Source organism: Colius striatus, chromosome 20 (assembly GCF_028858725.1).
Source record: "Colius striatus isolate bColStr4 chromosome 20, bColStr4.1.hap1, whole genome shotgun sequence".
In the NCBI taxonomy this organism is placed as follows: Eukaryota; Metazoa; Chordata; class Aves; order Coliiformes; family Coliidae; genus Colius; species Colius striatus.
This window is the reverse complement of record NC_084778.1, coordinates 1,284,669-1,299,404: the sequence shown is the minus strand read 5'-3', so window position 1 is coordinate 1,299,404 and position 14,736 is coordinate 1,284,669. Positions and strand designations below refer to the sequence as shown.

Below are 14,736 nucleotides of genomic sequence, written 5' to 3'. Positions count from 1 at the left end.
TCATCACCGGCAGCTCCGGCGCAGGGAGGGATTTCAGCCTGCTCGCTGCTCACAGGCAGGCCACTCCTTAAGTTCTGCCTTTTGAGATTCCAGATGTTGGAGTAAACTCTATATACTTCAATACCATAGAATAAAAGAGGCAGAGTGTTCTATGAGGGCTGCCATGCCACACAGGAGCCCTCCCAACAGGCCCTATAAATCCCAGGCTGGTGCACAGCCGACTCTCAAGTGCTGCTCCTATGTAATCGCCGTGAGCCGCTGGCAGCTTCGCTCCCTCCACACACACCAGACCAACCCGTGTCCCACTCTTTATGGCTGTAATTTGCTAACACCATGGGTGCCTAATGACAAGATTAAATTTTTAGAGCACCTTCTTTAAGTGCAAGACAAGGCTTCCCAAACCCTGTGCAATTTGTCGCTCGGCTGGCTTTTAGATAGACTCCTCGCTTCATCATACGCCTGGCGCCTCACACAGTGGGTCCCCCCATCTCCCTGGCAGATTGAGATCTAAGGGGGAAATTATTCTCCCCCTCGATGCACAAGTGTTCCAGCTCCCTGGCAGCTTTCCTGTTACAGGGAAGCAGGAGGGGTGGCTCAGGTTGCCTTGTGCAGGCTGGCGTTGCGTCAGCCCCATCCCGGTGGCGGTTGGGTTGATTTACTTGCTGCTCTATCAGAGGTAAGGAGCAGATACAAACCCTTAATTACCTTCTGAAAGCCCATTCTGGGTATTTTATTTCCTTCGAAAGCGCTCGCTGGGATTAGTGTGCTACAGACTGCCTCAGCTATGCCCAGCAGAGCAGGGGGATGCTCCAGCTCAGCACGTGTGGCTGGTGGGAGGGCCAGGCTGTGGGGAGCAGGGAGGCTGTGACCGTGCCCTACCCTATCTCTCTTACTCCCAGCAGGATGCCTCTGACAGGCAACAAACAAAACCAAGACACCAAAAGCCTAACTGGGGATCTCCATTCCCATCTGTTCAATTTACTGACTGCAGCTTCATCTGCGAAAGGGTTTTGGAAGTTTAACACAGGAACCTGGGCACAAGCAGCAAAATCTGTGGCTGGCTCAGTGGCAAAGATGATGGACTCGCCTCAAACTCCCCACGCTGCTACTGATGAAATGCTAAACCTTCATTTTGGAACTGCTCCCTTAAGCTGGGTGACATGGCAATGAGTACGACCCACCACTAGCTCAGAGTCTCTGTTGCATAACAAGATTTAAGGTTTATGACCTAAAAGCACTCGTGTCGTGCCCCAGCCCAGCCTGCAGGGAGCCGCCTCACACACACACACACACACGCTGTCCTACCCCAATGGAGTGATTTGTGTGTGGCACGCCTGGCCCACGGCTGCCAAGGGATGGTTCTATGGGCTAACATGGACGAGGGACGGGCTGATGAAGAAACCATGATTGTAAAATGATTTTAAAAGTATCTTCAGTTCTTTGGAATAGGAAATAAAAAGAACACACGGTTGTAGTCGGTGTTTTGGCTACCAGGGGGGTTAATTTGAAAAAAGCACCAAAAAAGAGGCAGATTTCCCCTCAAGCAAAGAGCATGTGCGGGTTCTTGTGCAGAGGGTGCAGGTTGCCTACAGCCAGCTTCAATTTAAACTGCCAGATAATGGGATTTATCAAATCCAGGACTATGGATCCAAGCCGTCAGCAGCTCTCTGCTGCGCTGCCCTACGCTCTCAGCCGGACCGAGGCTATGCTTTGGCCTGCCACGCTAGTTCCTGTTGGTGGTGCCTATAATATCAACTCGACAATGCATGTTCTACAACTACATCTACTGCTACCAGTACGACTACTACAGTGCATGCATTTAGTTCAGTCCCACAGATACATACACTCTAAGAACAGGCAAGGGGAGATGTGAAATGTTGTACGGGACGACAGGTGTTTTGTTTTTTAAGTAAGGGAAATTAATAAAAAACATCAAAAGAAAGAAAGTGTACAAAAAAATAGAGACATTTCTCAAGAGTTGATATGAGTCGTTTCTTGAACCGTTTCGTCCGAACAAGCAAAGAACATGCAACCAGCTGCTACTAACAAGAAGCTGGACACTGAGAGAGGATTAATAGGTGTGGACAAACCTTCCCGCTGAGAGCGCTCAGAAGAGTGTTTGAGAGGAGGTGTGCACGTCCGAGTGTAAGAGAGGCCGGAAAGTATGCCTCAGAGACACCCTCTCTCACAGCAGCCCCAACCAAGCAAGAGAGAAAACAACAAAACATAACTGCTCACACTCACCATCAAGGTCAGTAGCTCACGTTACGAGATTTGTTATAGCTGGCAAGTATAAAGTACAGTAAGGGGTTGTCAGGGCGCAAAGGCAGCACTGGCAAGCCGGGACTGGCACCCAAAATCCAGCCGTGCCGGGGTGGGGGTGGTGGGGAGCAGCACCGGTGCCATCCCGCCGCGCCGCCGGGGGCCTCGTGGCAGAGCCCACGGGGCCTGCGTCACGGGTGGCATCATGGGTTTTGTCTCCAGTCCCCAGGGAGGAACAGTTGGTGGCAACAGGTTGGGAATTGGAACAAAACAAAACAAAAAGATCTGAGGCTTGTCAATGAACCAAAGAGGAACGAAACCCCCTCTCCTGGCAAATTTTCCTCGTCTCGCTGTCCTGCCAGATGAACCCTTCCCATGTCAAATGCAGGATAAAGATGTGCCCCCCCCCCCCATGACTGTACTGCAAAAAATACATCTACACGACAAAAATGTTTCACACGTAAAATATGTGAGGTGAGTTCAAACAGAAACGTGACACTGATAGTGAAGTTGTCTAGGAGGAGTTTGCAGCACTCGGGCTTTTAACTTTGCTCGTTTTCCGTGGCTCAGGTCCCAATTCATTAACAAAAAATACAAGAATGGATGATGTTGTGAAAAGCAGCCGAGAGATTCGGCAGCACAGGCACACCCCTCGTGAGGGCCAAAGCCCCGTGTGTGCTGAGGGGTCTCAGCGATCGCCTTGGCACTGGGACGTGGATTGGGCCCCTGATCTAGCAACAGAAGCGTGGCTACGTTGGCCCTGCTGGTGTGTGCGCAGCTGAGCTCGATGGGAATCCATGAGTGGCACTGAGCATGAGTCCAGGGATACGGCCCTGTCTGCTGGCTGCAGGAGAGAGATGCCATGGCAGGTGAAAGAACTTGTTTATCTAGCAAGGTAAAGTGGTGACTGCACCCTCACCCTCTGCAATGGAGAAAGGGAGGGAGGGCAGGGAAGAGCGGGCAGCGTGGAGCTGGGGCTGGGTGCTGCCCTGTGCAGGTCATGGCTGCCTCTGCAGGTTTACTAAGAGGAGGAACATCACCTCAGGCAGAAACAGGGGTGGTGGGTGCACACACACCACAGCCTGGGGGCTGGAGCAAAAGGGCTGCAGCTTCCTTGGAAGACCAGAGGGCTGGCAGCGACCCTAGGCCAGTGGGGAAGAGCTGGCAGGACAAGGGCAGAGAGCAGAGGGGGTGATTTTGGGGTGATCTGGCAGGGCTGGAAGGCTGCAGAGGGTGCAGCAGTGATGGGGATGTGTGGGCAGCCTCTGGGCACAGCGCTGCCCAGCGAGCACAGGGGTGGTGGGATGCGCCTGACAGGGGTTTCAGCTCTTTCCCATTGCCTGGCAGGAAGGGGCCAGGGAGGGCCAACTGTGCTGCCCCCTGTGCTTTGGGGTTAGGCATGTGGGGAGGAGGGCTGTGCAAATTTGCAAAGGGAAAAGAGAAACCCAGCTGAAAAGAAAGGAAAAATCCTCCCACCCCAACCATTTTTCTTGTAATGAATCGGGGCCCACACACTGCAGCGCAAGGTCGGTCGGACTCACTGCTCCTGAATACAATTCACTACCGTTGCTGGATGGAAGTGGCAAACCCAAGATGTCCCTTCCAAAAACCATCTCTGCATGGAAATGACTCTACATAAAACACCACTGATCCCAGAGCACATTCCACTGCCAACGTAAGCGGCCGGGCCGGTGACAAACCCATCTTCCTCCGTAAAAGCTCAGGGCTGGGGAGGGGAGGTGGGGGGGAGTGTCTCTTTTGATTCAGTTTTGGGGTTTTGCCAGTTTTGTGTACACAGACAATTTTGAGGCTTGAAAGGTATTTCCAAACACCATACTGCTCTTTAAACTTGCCAGAAAGGGGTGTTGTTAATTTAGGGTTAGATTTAGATTCGTATTGCAAGTTCAAATAAAAAACAAAACCGAAAAAGAACCAGAAACCAAAACCCAACGAAAGGAAAAACGAACCAAAAAACACTCAAATTAAAGACAAATGATTTTCAGGCACAGAAATTGATCAATGCTCAGTTCAGTTGTAATGGGCACCAAAAGCACTCCAATTAAAAAAAAATGATCATCATAATCAGGGAAGCAACGTTAATCCAGCCAAACCCTCTGTGCCTTGCTAAGGGGCAACTCACCAGGTCTGTTTGCACGTAAAACAAAACCTGAAGGGCAAAACATGAGGAAGAGGCAGAAACAATGAGCTCTGTTTTCCTGAAATCACAGGCAGAATCAATCTTTTTGTTGTTGTTGTTGTTTTCTCACATGATTTTCCTTTTCTTTTTCTCTTTGGGTTTGTTTTTCCCCCTCCACAAAGGGGGAGCAGGAAAAGCCGGGAGATGGGGGATCCCCACAACCAGGCTGGCAAGTCACCCCTTAGGCGCTCTCTACATGCCACAAGATGAAACTGGTACAAATAATCCTTTGTAGCCTGCAAGCAGTGCCAGTTTGCATGGAACGGAGTTCTCCTGGTGTCTTTCTTTGGCCTCCATGGCATCAGGCTCGCACTCGAGACACGCCTGGGCCTGCGCCCTCCTCGGAACCCCTCACGCAGCGGTTTGGTCGGGTCTTTTCGGGAAGAGCCCAGTTAACCCAGGGACTGCCAGAGAAGCCACCGAGAAACCCCCACTTCAGGACTGGGCCAGGAGTGAGCTGCTGGCAGCGCCGTGTCCTGGAGCCGGGCCCGGGGCCGTGCAGTCCGCAGCCGAGCCAGCAGCTCACTGCTGGCTGTACTGAACCCCTCATCACCTGAGCAGAGCACTAATTCCCCTCAGCAGGTAAATTTAAAGCCTAAGGTCATAATGGTGGTTGGCAGCGATTTATTTGTTTCCCTTAAGGGGAAAAAGAACTGAAGTTTTCAGTGGGACAGAAGAAAAGCTTTTGACGCTGCTGATGGAAACAGGCTGGGGCTGGAGGTGGGCGGCGGCAGCCAGCTGCTGCCTTGGTGCTGACACACGAGCATTTGGGCAGAGACGCCGTCTCCATGCCCCAGGGTCCCAGACCCCTCTCCACGAGGCCCTGGCCACAGCAGAGGCGGCGAGAGCAGCTCTGGGCACGGCGGCAGCGCCCGGGGCCGCCGTCGCCACCTCGGCCCAACACCAGCTTTCCATCAGGAACGAAAACTCTTTTCTCAAGAGCACAAATCAGATTTGGTTGTGGGAGTATCCTTCATAACCTCGAATTTAAACCAAAGAAACAAAGAAACCAACATAACAAAGGAATAAAGAAAGAAATAAATCAGAATATCTACCCTGGGTTTGGCAGTTCTTGTGCCAATCTCCTGCAAGGTGCTCCAGGCCCCGTGGCCTCTGCTTGTAGTTGGGGGTTGGTCTGGGGTAAACTACTGATTTCTCATACAATTTTTTGTTTGTTTTTCAGGTCCCCAGGATAAGTGTGAGGAAAATCAGAGAAATGATGGAGAGCTGCAGCCACACAGAATACCGACAGAGCTTTTACCTGACCCTGCACTCTGAGGGTTTGCTCTTCCACGGGCCCCCCTACCTGATCCTCTTGCTGCCGCCACGGCTGCCGCTGCTACTGGTCCGTAAGCCGCTGCCGGAAAACCTGGCCGTGGAGAAAAGGAGAAGGGTAAAGAAAGAAGCCAGCGGGTAGCGTGAGTCTCTGCGTTCCCAGAGCTCAGCGGGCACCGTGTCAGGAGCCGAGCCCTTGCCGGCTGCCCAGCACTGGTGGGCTCTGCCCGCACAGAGGGGGCCCAAATGCCCTCGGCAGCAGAGGAAGGGGGCAGCCAGAGCGGGCGCAGAGCCGGCAGTGCCCAGGTCACATCTCTGTCCTCTCACACGGTGAGGGTCAGACCGCTTCACAAAACAACCAGGGGATTCTCCTCTTTGCTTATTTGCAAGTGATAATAACGTGCTGATCTACAGACACGGCAGTAATGGAAAATATGAGGAGGTCCTCACGTCAAGATCACAGATTTGCTGGGATCAAGCAGAAAAAAAACCCCCTCACTGGAATGTGACTGAAACAAAACAGAAAGAAAAACAGCAAAAGAAGCTTTTGAAAGCAAAACAGCGGCAGATCAGAGCTGTCAGACACACACTGCTACGGGGGACCCAGCCCTCACAGGTGAAGGACATGCTGCTGGCAGATTGAGTTTCCTTGCTTAATCAATACTCACAAATTCTGCCAGAGGCCCTGGCTTTCCATATCTGTAGTTTCAGAGGGCAATGGCAAGGTCCAGGTGGTCAGCAAGAACCCCAAACCCCCCTGCTGCACTGCCAACAAACCCCTCGGGGGTTCCTGGTGCCATCCCTGGGGATAGTCCCCAGCAGGGGACTTGCCCCTCCAGTAGGCTCCAGGACTTTGATCACAGCTGCTTTGCAATGCCAGAGACAAACTACAGAGGCAAAAGCAAAAGAGACCAGCGAGCTGCAGGAAGGGAGAGAGCGAGACCCAGAGAAACCAGCAGACTACAAGCCTGCTACCTCTAGCACTATCATCTCGGCTACGGGTCATCTACTGGTGGAAAGGAGCAGAGAACAACTAGGCTAGAGTGGCTTGAAGCTACTTAAAACATCAATTAAAAAACGACATACTTGCATTTAAATATGGTAAAAGGGCTGTGGGGGAAAAAAATAGCTTAGGTAAATATATGCAGGGGTGTCCCAGGCTGCTGGCTGCTGCTGCTCCCCCAGTGCACAGCCCACGTGCTGCACAGCACAGCCTGGCCCTCAGTGCTGATGCAAAGCTGGCTGTTTTTATTATGTCAATGAACTGCTACGATCTCTGGGGTGCAGGAGGAAGCACCTCCAGGCTGGGGGACATCACAACCAAATCCACAAGCACTAAACTCCCTCTTGCTATGATGTAGCCATTGACCTTGCTCAGGTCTCCTGACACGAATTTAGGGTTGGAGCTGCAATACCCTGGAGTGAGAAGACCTTGGTGTTAAGAGTCAAACCAATCTCCAAACATCAGGGAGAGCATCTGCAGCACATGAGCTGAGGCTCTGAGGCTTTGTTTTCCTGCAGAGCCATGCCTAGGCCAGGCTCTGAGTCCTCCCACCGTGGGTTAGGAGGGCAAAGCTGGCACCATCCCTACAGCCTCTCCTCGGCTCCCTGTCCTCCCACGAGCAGTGTGCTCAGCACTCCCAGCATGAGTTGGCCACCAGCAAATCTCTCATTCGGAGGCTCCAGGGGCTTCATCAACCATCCAAAATGGATCAGAAGAACTGTGGATTTTCCACAGAATAAAATGCCTCTGTCAAAACCAATCAAACATCCTTCAAATTACCAAGCATCCCCTGAAAGCAGCATAAAAAACAGCGCTGGGAAGTTTGTTTCTCTTGTTCAACTGCCAGGGACACTCAGTATCCATTTCAAATGCAGGACAAAAAGTTTTGCCATGCAAAAGAAGAATGAAATAACAAGGGTGGAGAAGGCCCTCCACAGAAAGAGCCTGAACAAAGGATCTGTTCTTGCATTCCAGTGGACAGATGTGTGAAAAATTAATCCCTCCACCCCCAAAGAAAGCTCTTATCCCAACTGTGAGATGAAAGCCTCTGCGGGACACGGCACTCCAGGCAGCTCAAGTGTGATGGGCTGCTCAGCCCCCGGAGGCTGCGGGCTGAAATGGGGATTGATTATCAGGATTGGCAACAACTTCTTTACCAACACAGACCCACAGGCTCACTCCAGCACTGGAGGACCCCTAAATCCGTCCAATGCACTGAATCAGTCCCCCTGCTGAAATGCACTGCTCAGCTCTTCCAGCTGCAGGCAGGCTCCCCGGCAGCTCACTGCTGAGTCCTGACACTGTGCAGCCTCACAACTCGCTCCTGCCCGTTTGCTCCCCAACCTCTCTGCAGTGGTCGGCAGCTGATGCCGTCCCCTCATCACAGAGGGGATAAAATGAGACACAGAGAAACCAAATGACTTGAGAAAGACATTTGTGTACAGCCAAGGGTGCAGCTGGGCTCTCACAGGTTCTGGTCTCAAGCTCTATCACTGATCTCTGCAGTTTCCCCTGAATCAGTCCTGTTGCATCACTTGGGCACTTTGATCACACTGTATTATTCCCTCCTGTTGTTTATAACTTCCACACTGGTGAGGATTTCAAAGAATAGCTCTACAGTGACAGTACAAGTGATACTGAACCTATCTTGTGTGCTGCAGGAAACTTCTGCCTCCTTGTCACACCATTTCATTACAACTTGACAGCTGAAGTATCTGCAGCCCTTCAGTGGAGAGGAAAGCATTAGCAGGTACTTCTGCTGGTCTCCAGGGCTCCCAGAAGGAACCTGCTTGTGCACGGAGCCTCTGGCTGGTGCCCCAGGCTGCAGGGATGCTTTGGTGAGGGGGCTCTGTGCCTGCTCATGCTCCCCTGCCCTGGCACCAGCCATTAAACCAGGGTGAAATGCAGCCACTGAGTGCCAGTGGCACCTTCAGGGGCAGAGGTGGATGTACTCCATCCTGCTCTGACTGACAGGGACCCCATCTCCTGGCACTGGGGACACCTCTGAGGGAGCAGGGACAGAGCCCAGTGTGATGTGCCAGTGTGTGCCCTCAGCTGGGCCCAGGATGCAGGAGTGCAGGGGACCCCAGGGGCTATGGACAGCTCTTAGCACCCTGTAACCAGCTCCTGAGGGGCTTGTACACTCCCTTTTCAGCAGGCTTGGAGGTCACTGGGTGCTACAAATGGGTGCCTGGGCCAGAGCGCCTTGAAGTCAATGGGAGCATCGACCACAGTGCACTGTGATCCCGTCCCCAGCCACAGCCCCACCACCAGCCACACTCCCCCTGAGCCCTCTGCTCTCTGGAGCCAACTGCAAAATCAAAGGGGTTGAAGGGAGAGATCGATTCATTCATTCATTGTGTTTAAGGCACTCTGATTCCTGCCAAAACAATCCCCATCCTCTGTGTATCTGCTGCTTCTAATTGCCTACAGAAAACAAGACACCAGAGCTGTTCCAAAGGACAAAGTGCCCACTTCAGGCATCACAATTAGAAGCTATTTTACAGTCAATGTTTTGCAAGGGGCTTGCAGGCTGTCCAGGAAAGCCCTGAGGACTCACATCAATTTCACGCTCTCTTCTTGCTCTGAAGGAGCTGGAGCCAGGATCTGAAGTTCAATTTTTCACAGATAAATTTTTCTGCTCCCTGCATCAATAGTTTCACTTCAAACACTGCAGCAGCCTCGTGTGAGGGAAGATGGCCACATCTGCTTTTAAACGCTTTGCCCTGAGGTCACTGATGTAGCCAGGGGCTGGCTGCGAGCAACGGCCTCTGCAAGGCCTGGGAAGCTCGGGAGAAGGGGGATCAAGGAGTGGCACATGCCCAGGAGCAGCAGCACACCCAGAGCCCAGGATTTACTGCATCTTCCAGGGGCTTTGTGAACAAATCTGGCCGGAGCTTCAGTGCCTGAGCAGACCCAATCCCTAGGGGGGACTGGAGGGGCTCAAGGGCACGCTCCCTCCGCAGCGTCCCTGCCCTGCTCCATCTCCCACTCCAAGGAGGAGCTTCCCTTCTCAAACCACCGGCTTCTCCAGCCTGAGGCTGGCTACAAAGAAACCAGGAGCAAGTGACAAACACAAGAAGTATTTTACAGCCCATTCCTCCACCTGTGTTGCCAGCACTCCCTGCACACAGCCCTGGCCCCTATGAGCGACTCCTTCAGACCTGCTCTGCTCAGGCCCTGAGGACCCCAAACATCCTTCATCCACAAAAGACACAAGATCATGACCTCTACAAGCAGCCAGACAATAGGAACCAAAGCAAAAAGAAGTCACAAAGATCAGAAAATTAGTTCTTACACTGAAAAAATATCACAGAAAGAATTTGCTTCTAATGGCCGAAGCACTTGTGGCACATGAGGCCAGATGCTTGGACTCCAGCAACAAGCACAGGGGTTTAAAGCAAGACTAAAACTGGAAGCCACGATGCTCAGATCATCACCTGACCCTGGCACCAGACTTCAGGCAGTAACTAAAGTTATGGGATACACATGGAGAGTGAGAAAAGCTGCCCTCAAAGTGTGTCTAGCAAGGAACACTCTTCCTCTCTGCCCACTGGGACACACTGGCACAAGGGCTGGACACTGTGGCTCGGTCTCACGGGGCGTTTTGGAGGGCCCTGTGTAGGGGGGATGGAGCTCTGGGGCTGGATCCCCCCAACACTTTGCCCCTCACGCCTCACTTGATCTCCCAGGAACAAAAAGGGCAAAGTGTGGAACAGAAATTCATCTGCAGGTTGAGTGGGAAAAGGAGAGAAGGAAACTGATAGCCCCTTTCCACTGATCTCCCCTTTTCACACAACGTTACCAGCAGCTTTGATCAGCACAGAAAAGCTTTGCCAGGCTCACAGCTGTCATTTCAAATGGGTTCTCGCTTGCATTATTCTTTCCATTAGGCAGTGTTATCCTCTTTGTAGGATCTTTAGGCTTCATTTCAAAAGTATCAGAGACTCACAACCATGAAGCAGAAGAGCCTGGTAGCTGGGGTTTTTTTTTTTGAAGGCAGGCAGGTGTGGGTCCAATTTACTGGACAGAAATGGAGCCTTTAATGGTGAGCACGCTCAGGGGAAAGCTCCAGCCCAAAACAATCCCTTTATGCTTAAAACCTTCATCTTTCAGGCCTCTCTGTCTCAGACTCTCCCACCTTTTCTATAAGGAAACAAGAAGGAGAAGTAGAAAAACCTGCTTCAGATTAACAACTCAATGCTCAATATTTACAGAGCAACATATACCCAGGAAAACAACATTTCATCCAGAACTGATGAAAGATTGGGGTTCTACCCAAACACTCACAGCTCATTACCAGGCTTTAGTACCAGTTAACACGTTAGGATTTGACTGCAGTCTCTGCTGAAGCTCTCCCTAAGTTGGGAGGAAGCAGAGGCAGCTACAAGCCCGGCTTAGAAATGCCTCATGTTTGTCTTTAAAGAAGTGGGAGAGTCCCGTCCACAGAACAGCAAACTGAAGGGACCAAGCAAGGGGCAGGACAGACCCCCAGAGCAAAGCAGAGCTTCTCTCCTGAGCTGCTGCTCAATACTATTAACGCTTTCAGCATCCCCGAGCCCGCTCAGTGTGTGACAGCCCCGTTAAGTGCTTCTCTTTGTCTGTGTCACATCAAGCTTACTAAAATCTATTTCACTGGGTCAGAAAATGAGTGCCTGGAGTTGCAGCATGTCACACACAGCACGTCACACACGGCACGTCACACACGGCACGTCACACACGGCACGTCACACACGGCACGTCACACGTCACACACGCGGCACGCTGCCTCCTCCCAGGCGCCCGCCTCAGCCCCAGGCCCCTCTGCAGATGGATGTTGTTAGCAACAAGTATTTCTGCTCTGAAATTTCAACAAAACAGTAAAACCCCAAATACAGTTAATTTAAAACTTGGCACTTCCACTTTACGTACAGCAAACGACCCATTTTTCAGCTGTTTACCACTCTCAGGCCTGGGTGCTGAAAGGAGAAGGATGCACTTTTGCCCGGTAATTACTTTCTGCATCAGTGAGACAAAGCCTTGTTTGTCTCCAAATTATCGTTTCAAGTGTAACAACCCTTTTGCAGCTATTTCACTGTACAGAAAACTGGGAAACTTCTCAAAGGCAAACAGTTTATTCTAAGGAAACTATTTATGCAGAGCAAGGAGCACAAGCTGTGAGCTGATTCAGTTTATTTACTCTAAATCTGTTCCTACCCTACTGCAGCTTCAAGGCATCCACTCTACTTCTCAAATGTGGCCTATGAAAACTATACCTCCCACCATCCAACACTCCAACTCGAGATGCAATTTGGATTCTCCCCAACTCAGTAACTGGTGATACAGGGAATTATGAGCTTCAAGTGAACGCAGCTGATGTGGGTGAAAGAGAATCTCAACCAAACCGCTTCCTAAAAGCAAGAAACTGTTTAACGCCACGTTGGTCGCTCTGACAAAAGCCTCTCTCATTTCAAAGCCCAAAGCCAAACATTTACTATCGATTTTTTCATAAACAAGGCAAGTACAAATGACAGGAGCACTGCAGGGGGAGGGATACCTGGGACCTGCCTGTGCTCGAGCTGCCGGGAGCTCCCAGTCTCAGGCACTTGCTGCTGGATGACTAAGGGCAGGTCAGATGGAACTGTTACAGCGAGGCACATATTTAAGGCTCAGCAAAGTGATTTGCTTCAAGCCTCATTTCAGTTGCTCTGATGGCACAGAAAAGGAGCTGCTTGGTTAAACCACTTGCTTAAATTTTTATGAATGATCTGAACTACCTGGGTAAGGGATTAAAGACAAATCCCTGATGATGAACAGAGGCGTAAAAAGAGCTTGTGTCTGGAGGCTGAAGCTGGAGAAATCCAACACAGACAAGAGGCAACTATGCAGAAGAGAAGATAATTAATCAGAGGACAAGGTTAACAGAGGGCAGCAAATTCTTCACACCCCACGTGTGTCAAAGTGGGGAGCGAATGTCCCCCTCAGAGAGATGCTGCAGCTCACCCAGAGCAACAGGCAGGGCTGGCAGAGACAGGGAACCTCCCACTGCCTCGCTGCAGGAACTGCCACGGGCAGCTCGTAATCCACGGGATAAAAAAGGTCAGAGGAGAGGATTGTGATGCTGAGCCCACAAACCTTTAGGGCATCACTGCAGTGACTAAATATTACCGCTTCGGGGCAAAGGAGGACTTGGAAGCTCCTTAATTATCAGCTGAAATCCTGCTCCTCAACGTGACTGACAAACATTCACAATTCAATGTTTCTACACTTTAAGCAGAATAATCTCTTCAAGTCCTTTGCAACCCCCAGCTCCCAATTTTTAACAGCTTTACGCTTAGAATTGTGTCTCCAGAGGCATAAAAGCAGAGCAGCTATTGTGCTCTGGCTAACAGACATGTAGAATTCCTTACAGCAGAACTGGCCTTACCAGACTGTGTTCTTCTTCCTACAGGGTCATCCACCTTCTCTTCCACACATGTCTGTTTGCCTCACACCTCTTTTGTGACTAATTACTCTCATTACACTTCCCAGTAGCTGCAGCTGTGGCCTGTTTGCAGCAGAAACGATTGCTCAGGACTTCTGCTGCTGCAGTACCACCCCAAAATACAAAGGGCACCTCAGAGACTGGCAGGTTTGGGGTTTTTTTTTTCTTCCTTTTCTCTTCCCTCTGTCCTTACACAATCTCTCCTTTTCAGGGCAAGGAACCCGAAGTTTTAAAGCCTGTCTCCAACTCCATGCATGGATCAGCGAGCAGCTGGGAACAGGATAATCAGCATTTAAGTTCAATGCTCAAGATGTTCTTATTGCTTAAGCAGTTATTCATGGCATCAGCAGAGAAAAACCTGCTGCAGGCTGGGGGCAGTTCTGGACCGTGACCAGAACACACTGTCTGAGGAAACCTTAAGAGCAGCCCCACTCACACAGAGGAGATGGGACAGGCAGCATTTGCACCGGCCACACTCTGCTGCTACTTCAAACTGGGGGGAGCTGGACCACTGACTCAGATCAACAGCTTCTCTCTTACAAACCTCATCTAACCCTGAATATCCAGGAGGTTGTTTTAAGGGGTGTGGGAGGTGAAAAGGGATTTTACACAGTTCTCTGCAACAGTAAAAAAAAAAAGCAGTTACTCAGAAAAAATGTTCCAAAGAGGCAAAGGTGCTTTTGCTCTGCTCAGGCTCAGGGAACAGCTCGAGACACCATTTTTTCCTGCATCAAAACAAAAGCCACTGTCATCTAAGCAGAACCTGAAGAAATACCTTCTGGCTGGAAATTTATGGGCTTTGCTATATTAATTTCTCAGTTTGCTGTCTGCAGTTCCAGCTGCTCCTCACTCCAGGGAGGCACCTGCAATGTGAACTGTCCCTCCTCAGCTTTGCCCTCCTACAGCAAAAGAAACCCAGGATCTAAATTTGAAGCCAGGTCCAGTCTGTTGTCTTTATTTTCACTGACAGAGGCTGAAACGGAGAGGTTTGAAGAGTGGTAATTAAGGTGGTTCTGGCAGACTTCAAATGCACTTTGTATTTTATGCCATGCAGATGCAGTAATGTGTTTTAGGTGGAAAGAGCATGCAGCACAAGGATGATTAGAGCAGAGTTAAACAGTTAAGAAAGGGTTAGACAAAGGAGTGAGAAACATTCCCAGCTTCGTTCTGCATCTCTTACTGTTACAAGGCTTAACTAACTGAACAGGCAATTTAAAGTATACCTTGTACTTCCTCCTTCTATTCTGCAGCTGCCAGCAATCTCTCCTTCTTTCTTAATCATTACAGTATCATAACCAGACAATGTCTGCACCCACTACTTAACGTTATACAAGCCTTACCCTTGTGTAACAGTGTTTTACAGAGCTGACTCTCATTAATACTAACTTCATTACTCCCTGATGGCAAAGCCACGTGTTGGCAGCATCTCCCCTTGAGAATCCCTTTACATCATCAGAGCAGACAGTTGGGTGCTCGTGTCCACGGGAATGTGGCTCGGGGTCGGTGAAGCACCACACACATCACGCTGGGAGCCAG

General features: G+C 50.7%; 1 protein-coding gene across 5 annotated transcripts in view; it reads right to left on the bottom strand.

Annotated features, from left to right (window-relative positions):
- Positions 1-14,736, bottom strand: part of MSI2 (musashi RNA binding protein 2) — a 224,312-nt gene that overhangs the window by 16,235 nt on the left and 193,341 nt on the right. For 2 of the 5 annotated variants that reach the window (XM_062012243.1, XM_062012244.1), the window contains exon 11: positions 5,721-5,828. The exons of 1 other annotated variant lie outside the window; for it this stretch is intronic. In XM_062012243.1, coding sequence (XP_061868227.1) covers positions 5,721-5,828 — 108 coding nt within the window. The remainder of the gene's footprint in view (positions 1-5,720; positions 5,829-14,736) is intronic. 2 more of the 5 variants (XM_062012245.1, XM_062012247.1) reach the window with 1 other exon arrangement.